We start from the raw sequence: 15,541 nt of genomic DNA, 5'->3' as shown, positions 1-15,541 counted from the left end.
TAACTCTGAAGCCTATTTTTATCTTAGACTGTCAATTGTCACATGACCAATTACGTATTACAGCTTCTGCTGGAAGTATTTTCTCAATCGTTGAGTTCGAGACAAAATGTCTTTGTGGTAGACAGCCTTAGTTGTTTGAAGTGTTTCGTTTATTTCTTGGTTTGTTACTTAGATTCTGTATTGTCAATTTAGCCCTTACGTTGTGTTATGTAGACTTACTTTGTCCAGTATGTGTGATTTTATTAGTATATGGCATAACTTAAATAAACGCGTTTTTTGGTGCAAAATGTACGATATTTGAGTTAAATTATAACGTTTCTATTTGTTGTATGGTGTTAAAACACAGTTTTTTATGTGTAGAATCAATTTTTTAGCATATCCTGATCTTAAATTCTCTTATTCAAACTTATAGACCACTTCCAATTATTGAACCAATTATATAAGGATAAACCACCAATTAAGTGAACTAAATATTGTAATCATGAAATTGAGTTGATTATGTATGTCTGAGACATTTAGAAATCATTATGTTGACAAAAATGGATGTGTCTTTACTGTCTTTGGTGTGTCGTTATATTATTGGTATATGAGTTCATAGGCAGTTTAAGTGACCTTTTAAATAAAGGCAACTAATGGGACAAAGTATGATGCATTTAGGGTTTAAGTGAATTCTCTGTAAAGTGTATATAAACCTTTTATATACACCGGTACTCCAATAGTGGTACTACATAGAACAATATCAACAGAGTGATTGTTCTGCTCTATTTATACAATATGTGTTTTTCTTGCATTAATCTACGAGTTACAATAAACTCTACATAGAATAACTTTAAAATGGCCTCATTTCGCTGTTTTAAAACAAATGCGTTCTTCTTATTTAAGTTTCCAATTATTTACCCCTAAACTTCTCTCATTGTTATAGTTACAGAAATGTCAAGTTGATAGATAGGTTTGTAGAAAGATAAATGGTTGGTACGAGAATGGAACATCTAAAGTTGGCAATATATAATGCTGCAAAAGAGGGGAAATTAAAACAACTACAGGTAAAATGATGAATGATTCATGTTTTATAGATGATACCAGTGACTGTTCTTTATTGCATATTAATCATTTTATTCCAACTTCATTTAATATTCTGTCACAGTTTTTATAACATTTTTTATTTTTTGCCCAGCAACTTGTTTAAATTCATGTGTTTGGTTTCTTTTGTCATAACGTGAAAATGTCTCACTTTTGGCAGACTATACTTTGGCAGTAATATACTAAAAGCATTAGTATATTACTTACGTTTTTACCAGTATAGCTATATGCTTATTTATTACGCTATGGCTCGAAGTCTTATACCGAAGACTGCAACATTTTTTTCTCTTAGGATTTTTTATTTAACATTTTTTCTCCTAATGGCAAGAATGTTTTTTTTCAATAACTAAACCAGAATCTAAATTTGGATAAACATGTTTAGTCTGTTACCCTGTAATAACTCTGAACTGTTAAGTATGTATTGCAGTTGAAAGTTTATTGTTTTTACTACTTAGTTGTTCACGAAACATTTAAATTCATTGACATTTCAGAAACATAAGCCTTTTGAGTGTTATTTGTCCTCGGGCTATTTACTTTACAAATGAAGCTACGTAAAACTTTAAAGTATATGGTTATGGTGTATACATTGTAGTTAAACATTGTGGCTTTTATACCACAGGATCATACAATAATTATTTTTTTGTGGGGCTCTTTTTTCTGAACAAATAATGTTGTTACCAAAACACACCAAACTAGATTTAAACAGCCCAAAAATTCTACTGGTTGTTTTCGTGTATAAATGATAATTGTAATGATGTTTAAATAAAATATTGGGTGTCATAACAATATTGGAACATTCTTATTTAACAGTTTGTTGATATGATGAAGCGACTTGTAACAGGACACTTGTATTTTTAATTATATAGATAATATAAATAATTAGCAACTGTAATTAGTTGTATACATTAACCATATGTACAGCTATTATTACGATGTTAATTCTCTTCACTGTTTTAATTAATTTTCTCCTTGCTGTTTTAAAAAAAAAGTAAGATACATCTGTTGCAAAATATATAATATTCTACCATTAACTATGTTCACTGTTTAGTCTGCCAGTGTCAAACATGCAAGGGACTCTTGATTTAGGGCACTTGCTCCATTACCCCAAACAACGCATACATAATATATGCTAATAATGCTATATATATATAGCCCACCTATTTAAACTCTCTTGTTATCCAGGGTTTTCTTGCCAGTAAATCATCCTCACAAGTAAAAGCGTTAACTTCAACTAAAGTTGAAGGTTCCACCCCATTAATTACAGCATCAAGAGAAGGGCATTTGGAGGTTGTTCAATACCTTATTGTGAAATGCCATGCTGACATGCACCAACGGGGTTCTGTTATATTTGATGGGGAAACTATTGAAGGTAAAAACTTGTTGTGTATGGTATACAAAAGGAGTTGAGTGACATACAGGATATTTCAAAATTGGTGTAATTTTAGTGCCAAACTATTAGAAAGACATGAAGGATGGAGGTAGTGATTATTAAACACACAATCCTGTGAAACTAGTTTTATATCATTAGTCTTAATGTTTACTGATTTAATGCAAATTTCCAACTCTTAAATATATGTATATTTAAATTTAACATTTAAAAGAATGTTTATAATTTAATATGACTGTGGTTGTTTTGTAGCCAAGTATATGCTGTTTTATAACAAGCTTGCTTATATTTATCCAGATGCTCCCCCACTTTGGTGTGCAGCAGCAGCAGGTCACTTCAGTGTGGTTAAGTGTTTGGTCCAACATAAAGCCGACCCTAACTGTACAACACAAACAAATTCAACTCCTCTAAGAGCCGCCTGTTTTGACGGCCATCTTGGAATTGTTAAATACCTATTAGAGCATAAAGCCGATATAGAAATTGCAAACAGGTAAGCAAGAAGCAAAGAGCTTTATAATCGATAGTTTAATGGAACATTGATAAAATGGTTTTATTACATTTTTGTTTTTTAACAATTTTTTTGTAATAAACTTATTGACTGTTAAATACTTTTATGAATAGACGACAAATCATCTGTTCAAATTCTTTATTTAAGATAATCTCTATTATTTATAGCCTATTAGTTTGGTTCTTGAAATACTAATTGCTAAGAAAACTGGACTAAAGCAATCAACAAAATAAAATCAATAAATTGGCACAATTCTTCTAATCCCATTTCTCATGTGCGTAAAACACTGGTTTTCTGGTCAGTTTTAATACAAATGTGACAGTTTGTTTGTATGCATCATATAACTTTCACCTCAAACGTTTAGTTTTAAAAACTAAGACCATCTTAAGTGGGTTTAGAAGTTTTTCTCATGAGCATTTTAATCCACAGACACGAACACACATGTTTGATGATTGCTTGTTATAAAGGACATACAGATATAGTTAAGATGTTGTTAGAAGCCGGTGCAAATGTGAATCGATGTAGTGTTAAACGTAACACTGCACTGCATGACTGTGCTGAGAATGGTTCAGTGTCAATAGCCAAGCTGTTGTTACAATTTGGTGCAAGGTATTAGAAATTTTGAATAATGTATTTGAATTAGTTGTGGGCATTATGTCTAACTATGTAGACATTTTAAAGCAAAGCAAAAAACTGTTAAATGTTTAACAAATTTACTAACAATATTCTATTCTATGGGGGTTAGGTCCTATAGTGTAGCATGGCATAGGACCTGAGATTTTGGCCACAGTTGGCCCATAATTGTATGTCTAGAAATTATTTTTGTTGATTTAAATTTTGCACATGATAATACTCAAATCATACTTATAAGTTTAATATCTCTCATTCTATTTGTAGAACTCAAAAAGATGGTCATGGCATGACACCATTAATGACAGCAGCAGTAGCAGGCCATGTACAGCTTACTGAATATTTCTCTGCCCTCCCTGACACCCCTTTAATGGAGAGAATCAACGCAATTGAACTATTAGGAGCTACTTTCCTTGATAAACGTCATGATATGACGTTGGCGCATCAATTCTGGAGGAAAGCAATTGTATTGAGGTAATTTGAATCGTAATTCTTAACTATAAACTATATTTCTGATGTACTGATAGCAATTTAAAACCAATGCGAATGCTGTATTATGTTAGTCTTTTTGTTTAGTCAAGTTGTTATTTTAGAAAAGCATTGGTAGGTTAATTACAACAGACATACCAAGCCTCTTTGGCATGTTGTTTTCCCTTGATATTTTAAAGTGTAGTTAGCTTTGTTTGTTTGTTTATATACAACAAGGTTTTGTTATGAAGTCAACTGAGTAGACTGACAAAGGAACATTTTTTAAAGTAAAACTAATTGCTTGCCTGTCTATTTTTTACATGGCAGAATGAAATTTTTGTTTATATATATAATATATATTTTAAAAATGGTCAATTGTTAAATTAAAACCAGTCACGTAAGTTTTCTTATATTAATCTACCTAAAAATGACAAAGGTTTTATTTTGTATATATATATTGTGTGTATAAATGAAATAAAATGTAAGTAATTGATAGCAGTGCCCACCTGGTAAGGCTGAACTTTTATGACTTATGCTTTCTAAGAAAACTGATTTAAACCAGCGCGTATGACGTCATTTTCACAATGTCTGCAAATTTCTCGGACTATTACACAGTGTGCATGTCAGTGCGGCATTTATTCGAGTTGCTTCGTGAAACCCCATACGTTGAATACTAAATATTCTGTGAAATTTGACACGGTGAACGGTGATGAGAGTTACATTTGTAAACTTAGGCTTTAAAGTTCAAACTTTTTAATAATTCCAACCTAAGTTACTTTGTATTAATTAGAAAATGTAATATATTATGTTTTAACTTATGAAACACATTTGGTTCCAATGTTTACCGATGAATGCAGTGTACGACATTTTATGTTATGTATGCCTGCCCAGTTTCGCTGCCTATGTTTTCCTAATAATCAATCATATTAATTTTCTTTCCCAAATGCCTCATAATGTAGAACATTTTATTACCTAATGATAGACTTAGGAATTTTAAAAGTTACTAAAGTTTTGATCAGTTGTGGTGGCTTGGTCACAGGTTTTTGCGACAATTTTTCAGTCCTATTTGTGACTATTGTCTATCATATGTTTAAGTTGTCAAGGGTGTCTCTATTTCATTACTTAACCCCATACAGTTTGTGATTGTCTGTCTAATATTAGCACTATGTCCCACTTTACACGACATATGTTTGTATATATGACACTCGAGTTGATCAGAGAGCTCTTCATAATACAGTAACAGAATTACTTTAAGCCTGTAAGGTCACCACAGAGTCCTTGAAGCAGGCTATATTTGCTTTAATAAGTTAACTGTAAAATATTGTTAATTTTTATTTTATTTTTTCAGCGGGGGGCTTCTCAGGTTTATATATAAAAAGTTAATTATATTCCAGAATTTCCAACTTCCATTTGGCAAGACTTGAACCATAAAGTATTAGTAGCAGAATAATGCTGGAAATGTGCAATTAAAATATTCACAAAACTGTTAGATCCACTTTTTGTTGTAACAATTCTGTCCAACAGAAATTTGCACAGACCACCCTGTTCTGACTTCACAAGCAACCCAGTTGCCGCGTATGGAAATATAAAGGAACCTCAAACCATCGCTGAATTGGAGGAATCGAGATCCGATCCAGAAAGATGTCGGATTATTGCCCTCCTTATACGGGAAAGGGTTCTGGGTCCTAAACATCCTGACACCTCATATTACATCAGGTAATGTGAAGATATGGTACAGTGGTAGTCCTGTAACAGTGGTTGTAATGCCTGCATCTAACCCTTAATGCTAATACCATTATTGGCTAAAAAAATTTAAAAAAAAACTTACACAGCATACATGGTAGCTCGTAAGCAGGTAAGGGGTGGGAAACAAAACACCTGTGTTATAACAACCTATTGATTTAATATTATGTACATTAATTTATTGTTGTAAAAAAAACGTGAAATGAAACTGATTATATGGTAAACATGCCGAATGTAAATAATTTCACTATGGTGTTTATAAGTTAATAACAACTATTAGGCCTACTGGTACTGTGTGTTAGCATTTAAATAACAGTGTTGTTAATCTCTTCTCACTCATTCTAGATACCGTGGTGCTGTGTACGCCGATTCTGGCGATTTTGAAAAGTGTGTCAAGTTATGGATGTATGCGCTTGATATGCAACGTACAAACCTTGAACCTTTATATCCAATGACCTTGAGCAGTCTTCTGTCTTTTGCCGAACTATTTAGCTTCATGCAACAGGTACATGTTAGCGTGGTCTTAGTGGTTGTAGTAGCACTAGCATATCCTGTTACAGTTACATGCTTACATGGGTAGATATTGGTCTCTCTATTCTATGTGGGTGAGGTCTTTGAGGGACTTAGTTTTTGGCTAAATTTTGTTCATTACCCTATATTGTAGTTTTAATGGCTGCAGTAGCATAGTGATTTGTTTTATAGCCTTTAAATGACTATTTACATGTTTGTTGTGTTGTGTGTTTAGAGTGGTATGTAAACATTGTTACATCGCACTCATGCAGTTTAATGCACAGTTGTACTGGTAGTCACTTTCTTAGGCTGGTTGGTAAACCATTTTTATGTAAGAGTCAAAGAGTGTCTTGTGTGTCCTTGAGATCAAGTGTGTTTACTTTAAATGTCACTACGTACACTGAATTGTGTGTCTGGTATAATATAGATAATATACATACAAAGACAAACTCTGGATTTTTAAAGAAAACTGAATATTTTTGACTCAGTTGTGCTTTCCAAGTTGCAGTATTTATTTGTAATCATTCAATTGGATTCAAAGCAGTGAAACTAATTCACGATGTGCCCGATATACACAAAAGGAAGTGAGTCTGTACTTTCCTACTACTCACCATAGCTGTGCCAAATATGAGGATAATAATAGCACAGAGTACACATACACATACATATACAGACTAAGTGACGGTGTACTCATTACAATATAGGCAGTGCTAATAACAGGTTTAAACAAATGTCCAATACCCTCGGCCCGATCATATTGATTGTACATAACAAGTAAACCACTACCCCTATAACCACGGTTAATTACTCTTATTTTCAACTCAATTACTTTCCCTATTGAGTCACTATTTGCTTTCAAGGAAAATTGTGATGTCATAAGTATACTGAGTGTGACTCACTTTCTGTGATGTCATAATGTTCTCGCCATTTAACGTTCTACTAATAATAGGACATGCACGATTACTTCTAAGAAACAAAGCCCATACAACTTACTTCCATAGACACAGCTGTTTCACTAAATAAAGCTTTTCAATTTTAACCTTTTGAAGAAACCTTAATTGGCCATGCTGACATTTACATAGGCCACCCATTTTACCTGCTAAGCTGTTAATTTTGTATACAACTAATATTTCGTAAATACTTTGCAGTGTTATAAATTAAACCATTTCACAAAACCCTTATGAATAAATACTTTTAAAGTACCTGTTTACATCATTTTAACTAAGCTTCACATATCTAATTATTAGATTTTCACATTATTTGTTTTTAACTAGGTACAGTATGTCATCAATAGACAGAAATACCAGCGCTTAATATCAAAACTCTCTCTTATTACATTCCATGCATCGATGCATGGTATATTTCCTTTTTATTCACCTGAAGTACCATATTCAAAACCCAGGAATACATACCCATCTTAGGCACCTAAAGCTCAAACCGTTTAAGTTTTTACAAATTAAACTGTTACAATTCACATGATTACTTACAATATCACTCTCCCACAGCATCGTTCTCACATGAGTTCATCCGTACCCAAAGCAAACCACAACCAGATCATGGAAGTTCTTAAACGAGCAGCTTGGGAATTGTTGTTGGGACATGAAATGTTACTAAAAAATAATAACAAGGACAAAGGTTAGTATGCTTGTAATGTAATACCTTTCAAAATTACTGTGACCTGAAATTGTTTATTATGTCAAAAGTCAAAACTGGCCATCTCTTGTATTTACATAAGTTGTGTGCCCCTCCATTGGTATGCCAGAACCTAAGGACAGGTGGGATATGCAACACGTGTAAATGATGTAATTTGTTCTATATCGGTGAGTTCTATGGTGTGGCACATCACGGCACCTGAAATATGGGACAGAGTTGGCGCATTACCCAACACCCTGGTTGTTACTGTATGGATATCATTAGATATTGAAGCCAACAACATTGATAGTAATAGATAAGAGATACTGCCCTGATAGCTCAGTCAAAGTTAGATATTTCTGTTGACATATACTTACCATCTATCACACATAATATAGCAATAAAAGAGTTCCCTTTTAAAGTCCCTTCAAACTAACTATAACAGCTAACCACATTTTAAAGCACCTACTATAATATTCATCACACTGAACCACGATTTTTATCCAGATAAATCGTGCATCTTAAAGAGCTCTCCTCGTCGTACCTCCCGAGCTGCTGGTTCTTCTTCCAACATCTCATCCCGCAACATCACCCCTAACAACCATCCTCCCATAGGAAGTGGAGCATCCAGATCTTCCCGACCTTACCTAACCTCACCAACATCATGTTGCAACTTGTGCGAGGGCAGCAACCAGCGAGTATACAGAGCAATGGTCATAATCCTCCACCTTACCGCGCTTTCACATAACGTCCTCAATGATGAAGAACTCACGCCTCTTAAGATGAAGAGCAGCATTCACCAAAGAGGATTCTCGCTCTACCAGCTCCGGGATGTCACAGACCACTGTGACCGGACTCTTCTACATCTCGCCTCAAGTTCACGTGCATGCCCACTTGGTCGCTACCCAGTCACCAAGTTCCCAAGTCCCGCAGTCGTTGATATCCTCATGGGTTCCGGGTTCGATCCCAACGCAAGGGACTGTGATGGTAAGACAGCGATGCATCTTGCAGCCGAAACTGCCACTGAAGAATCGCCCAGCGCACTTGCTACCCTAAATCAGTTACTTAAAGGAGGCGGACACATTGATACGAAAGACGCGAAGGGTAAATCTGTATTGGATCTTATACCAGAGCAAGCTCACTACAAAATAAATAGAGTTCACCACCAATCTCTACAGTGCTTAGCATCCTGTGTTATAATGCGTTACCAGATCCCCTACAAGGACGTTGCACCACAGATGTTGCATCAGTTCATACAGCAGCATTAATATCTCCATGATCCTATCCAAGCACTACTCTGTATTTAATGACAGCCTCTTATAAGTGGTCTAAGCTTAAACTGCCACTTAGCTTCTTAATTTTTGCTCAACTGATCGTGATTTCACTGTCATCGCGTTAACTTTACTTGAATATCAACTACGGCCAACAATACGCTGTACACTTATTATCAAATTGCTTTTTTACGGCGCGCTTCATTTGTGGTTGTTTCAATAGGTTTCACTCCATAGTTACTTCGTTTTTCACTCTGTTTTTCTTTTCTGTTTAAAATGTGCATTTTCTGGAAAAGCAACCAGTTGCCATTTTCAAGCACTCTACTAAACCATAGTTCTATGTTGCAAACTGCTTAATAATAAATCTCCTTGAAACGGTACTCACCAGCTTGAGTTATGCTTACTGTATAAAAGGCGTGTTTAAAAGCATGTACTTTGCTTATGTGGTTATTTTGCCGCTCGTTTATATTACTACGTTCATCAGTATTTCATTTATTAAAGGCTTGGGTATAAATTATATAAATCTGCTTTCTACATTTAATGTATTTTAAATAGTTTATACGGTGCAGGCTATAGCATAGAATAATTAAACCTCTTGTGTTTACAGGTAGATTATTTTGTATGTATATACAGATTTAATTTGGTTCTTTGTGAAACAAAAACTAGTTTTGATAATAGGTGATTTAGTTTTATGTTGGACCTATTTTTTACCAATTACCATACACATAAAAACATGTTTTGGTGATGGGGCTCTAGTAGCACTTCGGTGCACATCGTCGCACAATGTGCTAATTGGTTCAACTGCGCACATGGCCATTTTGAAAGAACCCCGGTGAAGTCGTCGAATATATACAAAGTAAGTACTGAAGTAACTAAATTAATTTTTAATAAATCGGCCAATTAAATAAGAAATTTCAACTTATTTTATGTTTGGTAAAACGGGAGATTTTTTTCGGAATGTTATAAAATTCCATAAAGATAAAATGGCACTTCACAACCTTTACCCCAATCGTAATGTAGGGACGGATTACTTTACTTGTCGCTGGTATGTTAACGGAGTCGCTAGACCATTGTGTTCGTTTGTGTGTACCCTTTTCTGTGTTTTTTCGTATACAGAGTGCAATTGCTGAGTGCTTTACATTACATGTATCGTGTAACACAATTTGTGTTATACCATAGGGTTAACAATTTCATCAGCTTCAATATTGGGCAGGGGTATCCTTTAGCTGGTGACCAGTAAAATTTCTAGTCTCCAAATATTCCTTAGGTCTTACTGATACCCACTGTCTAAATTTTTTTAGCAAACTTGCGTTAGTGTCGAAAATTTACTTTAAAAATACGTGAAAAACATGCTACATCTTCCTATTTTCCACACGAGCCGTCATGAATTAATCAAAGGTTAGATTATTATGTCATAGAATGCGCATTAGCAAGTTTAATTTCTACGTTACAGATTACGTAATTTCTTAAGGTTGGGAGGTAGTGGTTAGGGTTCTCACTGGCTCAAAACGATGTGAAAAACAATATTATAACATACATAATCACATAATGTATCACTATTGATAATCAATCGTTAACCTTACGCAAGTCAGGCAAATTACAGTTGAAGAAACATGTTTTTGCTTATTTTTAATTTGAACAAAAAACGCCCAACATACAACGGGTATAGTAAGTCCTAAGAAAAAGTTTGAAAACAAAATTTTCACTGGTCACCAGCTAAAGGAACATCAGTATTAACAGACAAGCAATTAGAAATTGAAATTTCAAGGCAATTAGATGATAATGATACATTGCAAGATCAGACAGACTTGATTAAATGTTTTCTTGTCTCTTTCTAATCTGTAATATCGGCACATACCTAAGTAACTGTCTTTCACACAGTACTATACTATTCTATCAATGCATATGTAGCTTTTTTTATGTCTCTTCCTGATCCCCCATATTTCACATGCGTATTCGGCCATTACATACTACTATGCTATTGTCACAATGCTATGATGTAGCTAAAACATATCCAGGTATTGTTCTGTCCATGCATTGTCGGCCAATCTTTGCTTTACATTGGAAAAAATGAGGTCAATTTTATGACTCGGTTTACTCTGTCTAATGGGCTGATGGCAGATTCAAAGCGCTTACTCTAAAATGAATTTGGTGAGATATTGTAGAGCAAGAAGCAGAGGTTTTGATTTGTTCTTTAAAATTTGTTTAACATTTGGCTTTCTGATGATATTATTCTACCCAAAAGTTAAGCAACGGTCAAGCTTAAAATTAAGTTATAAGAGAAGAAATAGCAACCTGTTGTGGCTGATAGATATATTTCAAGAGCACAATGTGTCCTTGGTACTTTATGACACTGATCTCTTACAGTCACTTCATAACGAAGACCCCAACCTAATGCAGGGATTAGATCACTGGTTTTATGAGTCTAAAGATAAGATGAAAGTACTCATTTGTGCAGTTTTGTGTTCTGATTTAGAAAAACAAAAAGGCGGCGACCGGCGGTCGGCGGAAATGCGTAAGGAATGCGGAAATATTTTACGCGAAACAAATATTTTAATTTTTTTTCGTACGCACGTTGTTCCGCGATGCAATGAAAGTTACGCGAAATTGTGGATAATAATACATATTGGATAATAATACTTCTCATTTGTGGGTTGCTAGTCATCATTTTATTATCTGTATCTTGTTTCTGCACAAGAGAAGAAATTACTACTGGATTGCTCGTATTAATGATAAAGAATGGGATGGAATAGTGGAAGCCTTAAATTGCAGTTGAAGGTGGAGTGCATAGTTTTAAAGCAAAGTTTTTAAAACACGCTCAAGCTATTGATAAAGGGGTGCTAGAATCAAGGAAAACCGTTTCTATAGCGGGAGGTAAACATAAGTTTCCAGTTCCAATTGATGCATTTTTAAATGAAAAAGAAAATTCCCAGTTCTTGGAATGTGATCACACTGCAGCGGATCTGTACAAGCAGAAATATGAACAAAATCTAACAGCAGAAGATATCCAGCACAAATTAGATTTAAGAAATAGGTTTACCAAGTTTACTATGGTTCTACATGACTTAAAAATTCCATTTCAATTGAGTGCTGGTACATTGTTAGGCTGGTACAGGCAATGTGATTCCTTACACAAATGATGTAGATGTTGAAATGAAACAGTCTGATTTCTCAATGGAAATAATCAGGAATTTAATTTTGGCAGGTTTTGCTTTGGTACATAAAGGAGGGAAGATTGAAGATAGTTTGTTGTTGCAATTTTATTTATTTAAACCTCAGATAGGGATCGACTTTTTTATCAGATACGAATTAAGGGACTACTATTGGTTTGGTGGTACCGGTGAAAATTTAAGCAAGTATATGAATGTGTTTGATAAATACAGTTTGTGCTGGACTGAGTTTCTGAATTTAAAAGTTAAAGTTCCATGTGACCCTCTACTGTATATCATTACTATCTATGGTGAAGAATGGATGATTCCTGTTAAAGAATATAACTACATGAGTTCGCCTAACAACATTATGCCAGCTGGCAGTTGGGACACATCTTTAAGAAATGAAGTATATACTTGGTTCGAACCAAACCAGTTATCTAACCCAGTTGAACTGAAAGCATTTTTAGATTATATACATTATATACTTTAGAAAGATAAAGAACTGTTTGGGTAATGGTACAAAACTGGCCTAAATCCTAGGTTCTTAACAAGGGACCTCACCCACATAGAATTATTGTTTTATTAATATATATATATATATTATATATTATTGTTTTTCCTTGAATATGTTGTAACCAGATTCAGATATGTGGTGTTGGTTTTATTGAGTCCAGGAAATTGAATTGTTATTGCCAATGAAACAGAAGATAGCAAGGCAATAAGAGCATTATATTATAACATTTGTAATGATGTTATTGTGTATCCTGTTGTATTTATAGCAAACAGAAGTGTTAAACATTACATTTGCTGCAATAGGCAATACCACCCAGGCCAATGGTTTTTGTCTCGGTGAATATTAAATACTGTAGTCTTGTTTTATTCCACCACATTCAATATTCTTTGGATTCACAAGCAGTGATAATATGCAGCGGCTGACAAATCCTAAATTATTTGGGTAAACCAATTTATATTGCTGCTTTTGCATTTTTCATGATTAAGCCTTTATAATATGATTGTTTTGTTATTTTATTGTGGCTTGTGTTTGCTTACCAATGGATGCTTATCACTGATTTTACGTCAGGTATACCCACTAATTTAATACATTACTTTTGTATATTTATTCATAAAGTGAATGTAACTGATTAATCCTTGTGTGACAGGGCAATAAAAATTGTTATCTTATAACAAGAGTGTTTTCTTACCAACTACCACATGTGTAACTTTGTAAACAATTATTAGTTTACGGTGCATTTTTTTTTTTATATTTAATCATGAAGTGTAACTCATTTGTTTTATTCAGGTTTAGGATAAGCTAGAAATATGATGGACCTTTTGAAACAGATCCAGTCAATGAAAGTCAAAACTTTTCTAACTATAGTTGGAGGATTATGGCTTGCAGCACTTACCATGACCTACATTTATGTTGAAACGTACGAATTCACAAAGATATCAGATGATTCTGTCATTCACCAAAAGGAATGCTTGGACAATTTCTTAAAAGTCTTTGAGGATCATAAAATACCAATGATATTGTTTGATACTGATATTTTACCGAGACTTTTTCAATCTATGCCTCGTTCATGGCATGACAGTGAGCATAAGTGTAAGACTCTCTGCAAGTTTCACCCTGAGGAGAAAAACGTTATTACATTCGCAATACAAGGTACTAAGTTCCATGGGCTTGAGGAGTCTATTCAAAAAGAACTGAACCGTCGTGGGTTTACCACACACATTACTATGGTGGCTGATCCAAGGTACCAAGAGAAAGGCAAGCCTACACTTATTCCTTCTTACTTCTGGGCAGCGAAAAAGGATCACGTCATTCATATTGCTTTTCTGTATGATCGCATGACCACATACTTATGGCTTGCACCAGTCAGTCCTAAAGATTGGAAAGACACAGTAGATGTATTGGCACCAGCTTTATCTGATGGCTGGCATAGCATGGAAAGAATTGGAGCTAAATTTCCCACATATGCTCAAGCTATTGATAAAGGTTCACATTTTCTCAGCTTTCCACTCACTATAGACGGCCACAAAATATCTGTTCCTTATCATATAGATAAGTTTCTGAAGCAATACAAGACATCGCGCTTCATAGAATGCAACCATAAGAGGGCCCAACATTTTAAGGATAAATTTGAATCAAAACTTACAGAAAAAGATAAAAATTTCCAAGCTTCTGCAAAGAAAGTGGTGGCAACTGCTAAAAAAGTTTTGGATAAACTAAATATTCCATTCTGGTTGAGCAGCGGGACTTGTCTGGGTTGGTTTCGTCAGTGTGATATCATCCCATATAGCGTTGATGTGGACTTTGGGGTTCGGATTGAAGATTACGATCCTAAACTTATCAAACGCATGGAAAGAGCCGGCCTGCCATTGAAAAATAAATTCGGATTTCAAAATGACAGCTTCGAGCTTTCGTTTATTTCAGAAGAAGGTGTCAAACTTGATATTTTCTTTTTTTATGAATCAAAGAATTTTATGTGGAACGGGGGAACACAAGCTCATGATGGCAGAAAGTATAAATATCTGTTTCCCAAGATCACGCTTTGCTGGACTGAGTTTGTGGGTTTAAAAGTTCGCATACCTTGTGAGGCGAGGTCTTATATTGAAGCTAACTATGGACATAACTGGATGGTCCCTGTTAAGCAGTGGCAGTGGAACTTGAGCCCACCTAATGTAGTTACCAATGGAAAATGGGAGGACTCTGAAATGGAAGAGGCGGTCCAGATTTATGAGATTGACTTTACAAAAATAAAGAAGAAGAAAAAAGATGACGAGGATCATGAGGAAGATTACGATGGTTATGATGATGAAGAGGATGCACCCCCGGCACAATGATAATAAAATCTTTCAGCAATTTCATTTGTTTGTTTAAAATTATTGTTGTTAAATAATGTTCCCGTTTTACATTGTTTTTCGTTACTGTTGGTTTTGTTCAAATGTTCTTTCACGCATTACTGGCATTGACAGGCAACCACTGTGAAATATTTTACACCAACTTACATTTACTTACTGTTTAGTGTTCTTATATGCCAAGTTTTCTGACATCTTACACTGCTACATATTACGTAATGTTTTTTTGCAATTGAAGGTTTTTCTATAACAAATTTCGTTTTTAAACTTCGTTACACTGTTGGTTTGCTTTCAGAAATTA

General features: G+C 34.4%; 2 protein-coding genes across 3 annotated transcripts; both read left to right on the top strand.

The window, feature by feature from the left end:
* The first annotated feature begins 883 nt into the window (after positions 1-883).
* On the top strand, positions 884-9,609 carry LOC149729384 (protein fem-1 homolog C-like). The gene is made up of 9 exons (XM_089886843.1): positions 884-1,043; positions 2,263-2,449; positions 2,765-2,957; positions 3,405-3,584; positions 3,873-4,079; positions 5,598-5,789; positions 6,162-6,321; positions 7,832-7,961; positions 8,466-9,609. Exons 1-9 carry the CDS (start codon positions 966-968, stop codon positions 9,224-9,226), a joined length of 2,088 nt encoding a protein of 695 aa, XP_089742969.1. The 5' UTR covers positions 884-965; the 3' UTR covers positions 9,227-9,609.
* Positions 9,610-9,932: 323 nt separating this feature from the next.
* Positions 9,933-15,538, top strand: LOC149729383 (ribitol-5-phosphate transferase FKTN-like). 2 transcript variants are annotated; one of them, XM_089886844.1, is made up of 2 exons: positions 9,933-10,085; positions 13,682-15,538. In XM_089886844.1, the coding sequence occupies exon 2, from the start codon at positions 13,702-13,704 to the stop codon at positions 15,223-15,225; it is 1,524 nt and encodes a 507-aa protein (XP_089742970.1). In that variant the 5' UTR covers positions 9,933-10,085; positions 13,682-13,701; the 3' UTR covers positions 15,226-15,538. The 2 variants fall into 2 exon arrangements, with proteins under 2 accessions (XP_089742970.1, XP_089742971.1); XM_089886845.1 differs by lacking the exon at positions 9,933-10,085 and adding an exon at positions 11,856-13,336.
* The last annotated feature ends 3 nt before the right edge of the window (positions 15,539-15,541 follow it).

This window comes from Ciona robusta, chromosome 10 (genome assembly GCF_009617815.1).
Source record: "Ciona robusta chromosome 10, ASM961781v2".
Taxonomy (NCBI): Eukaryota; Metazoa; Chordata; class Ascidiacea; order Phlebobranchia; family Cionidae; genus Ciona; species Ciona robusta.
This window is presented reverse-complemented; position numbering and strand designations above follow the sequence as displayed.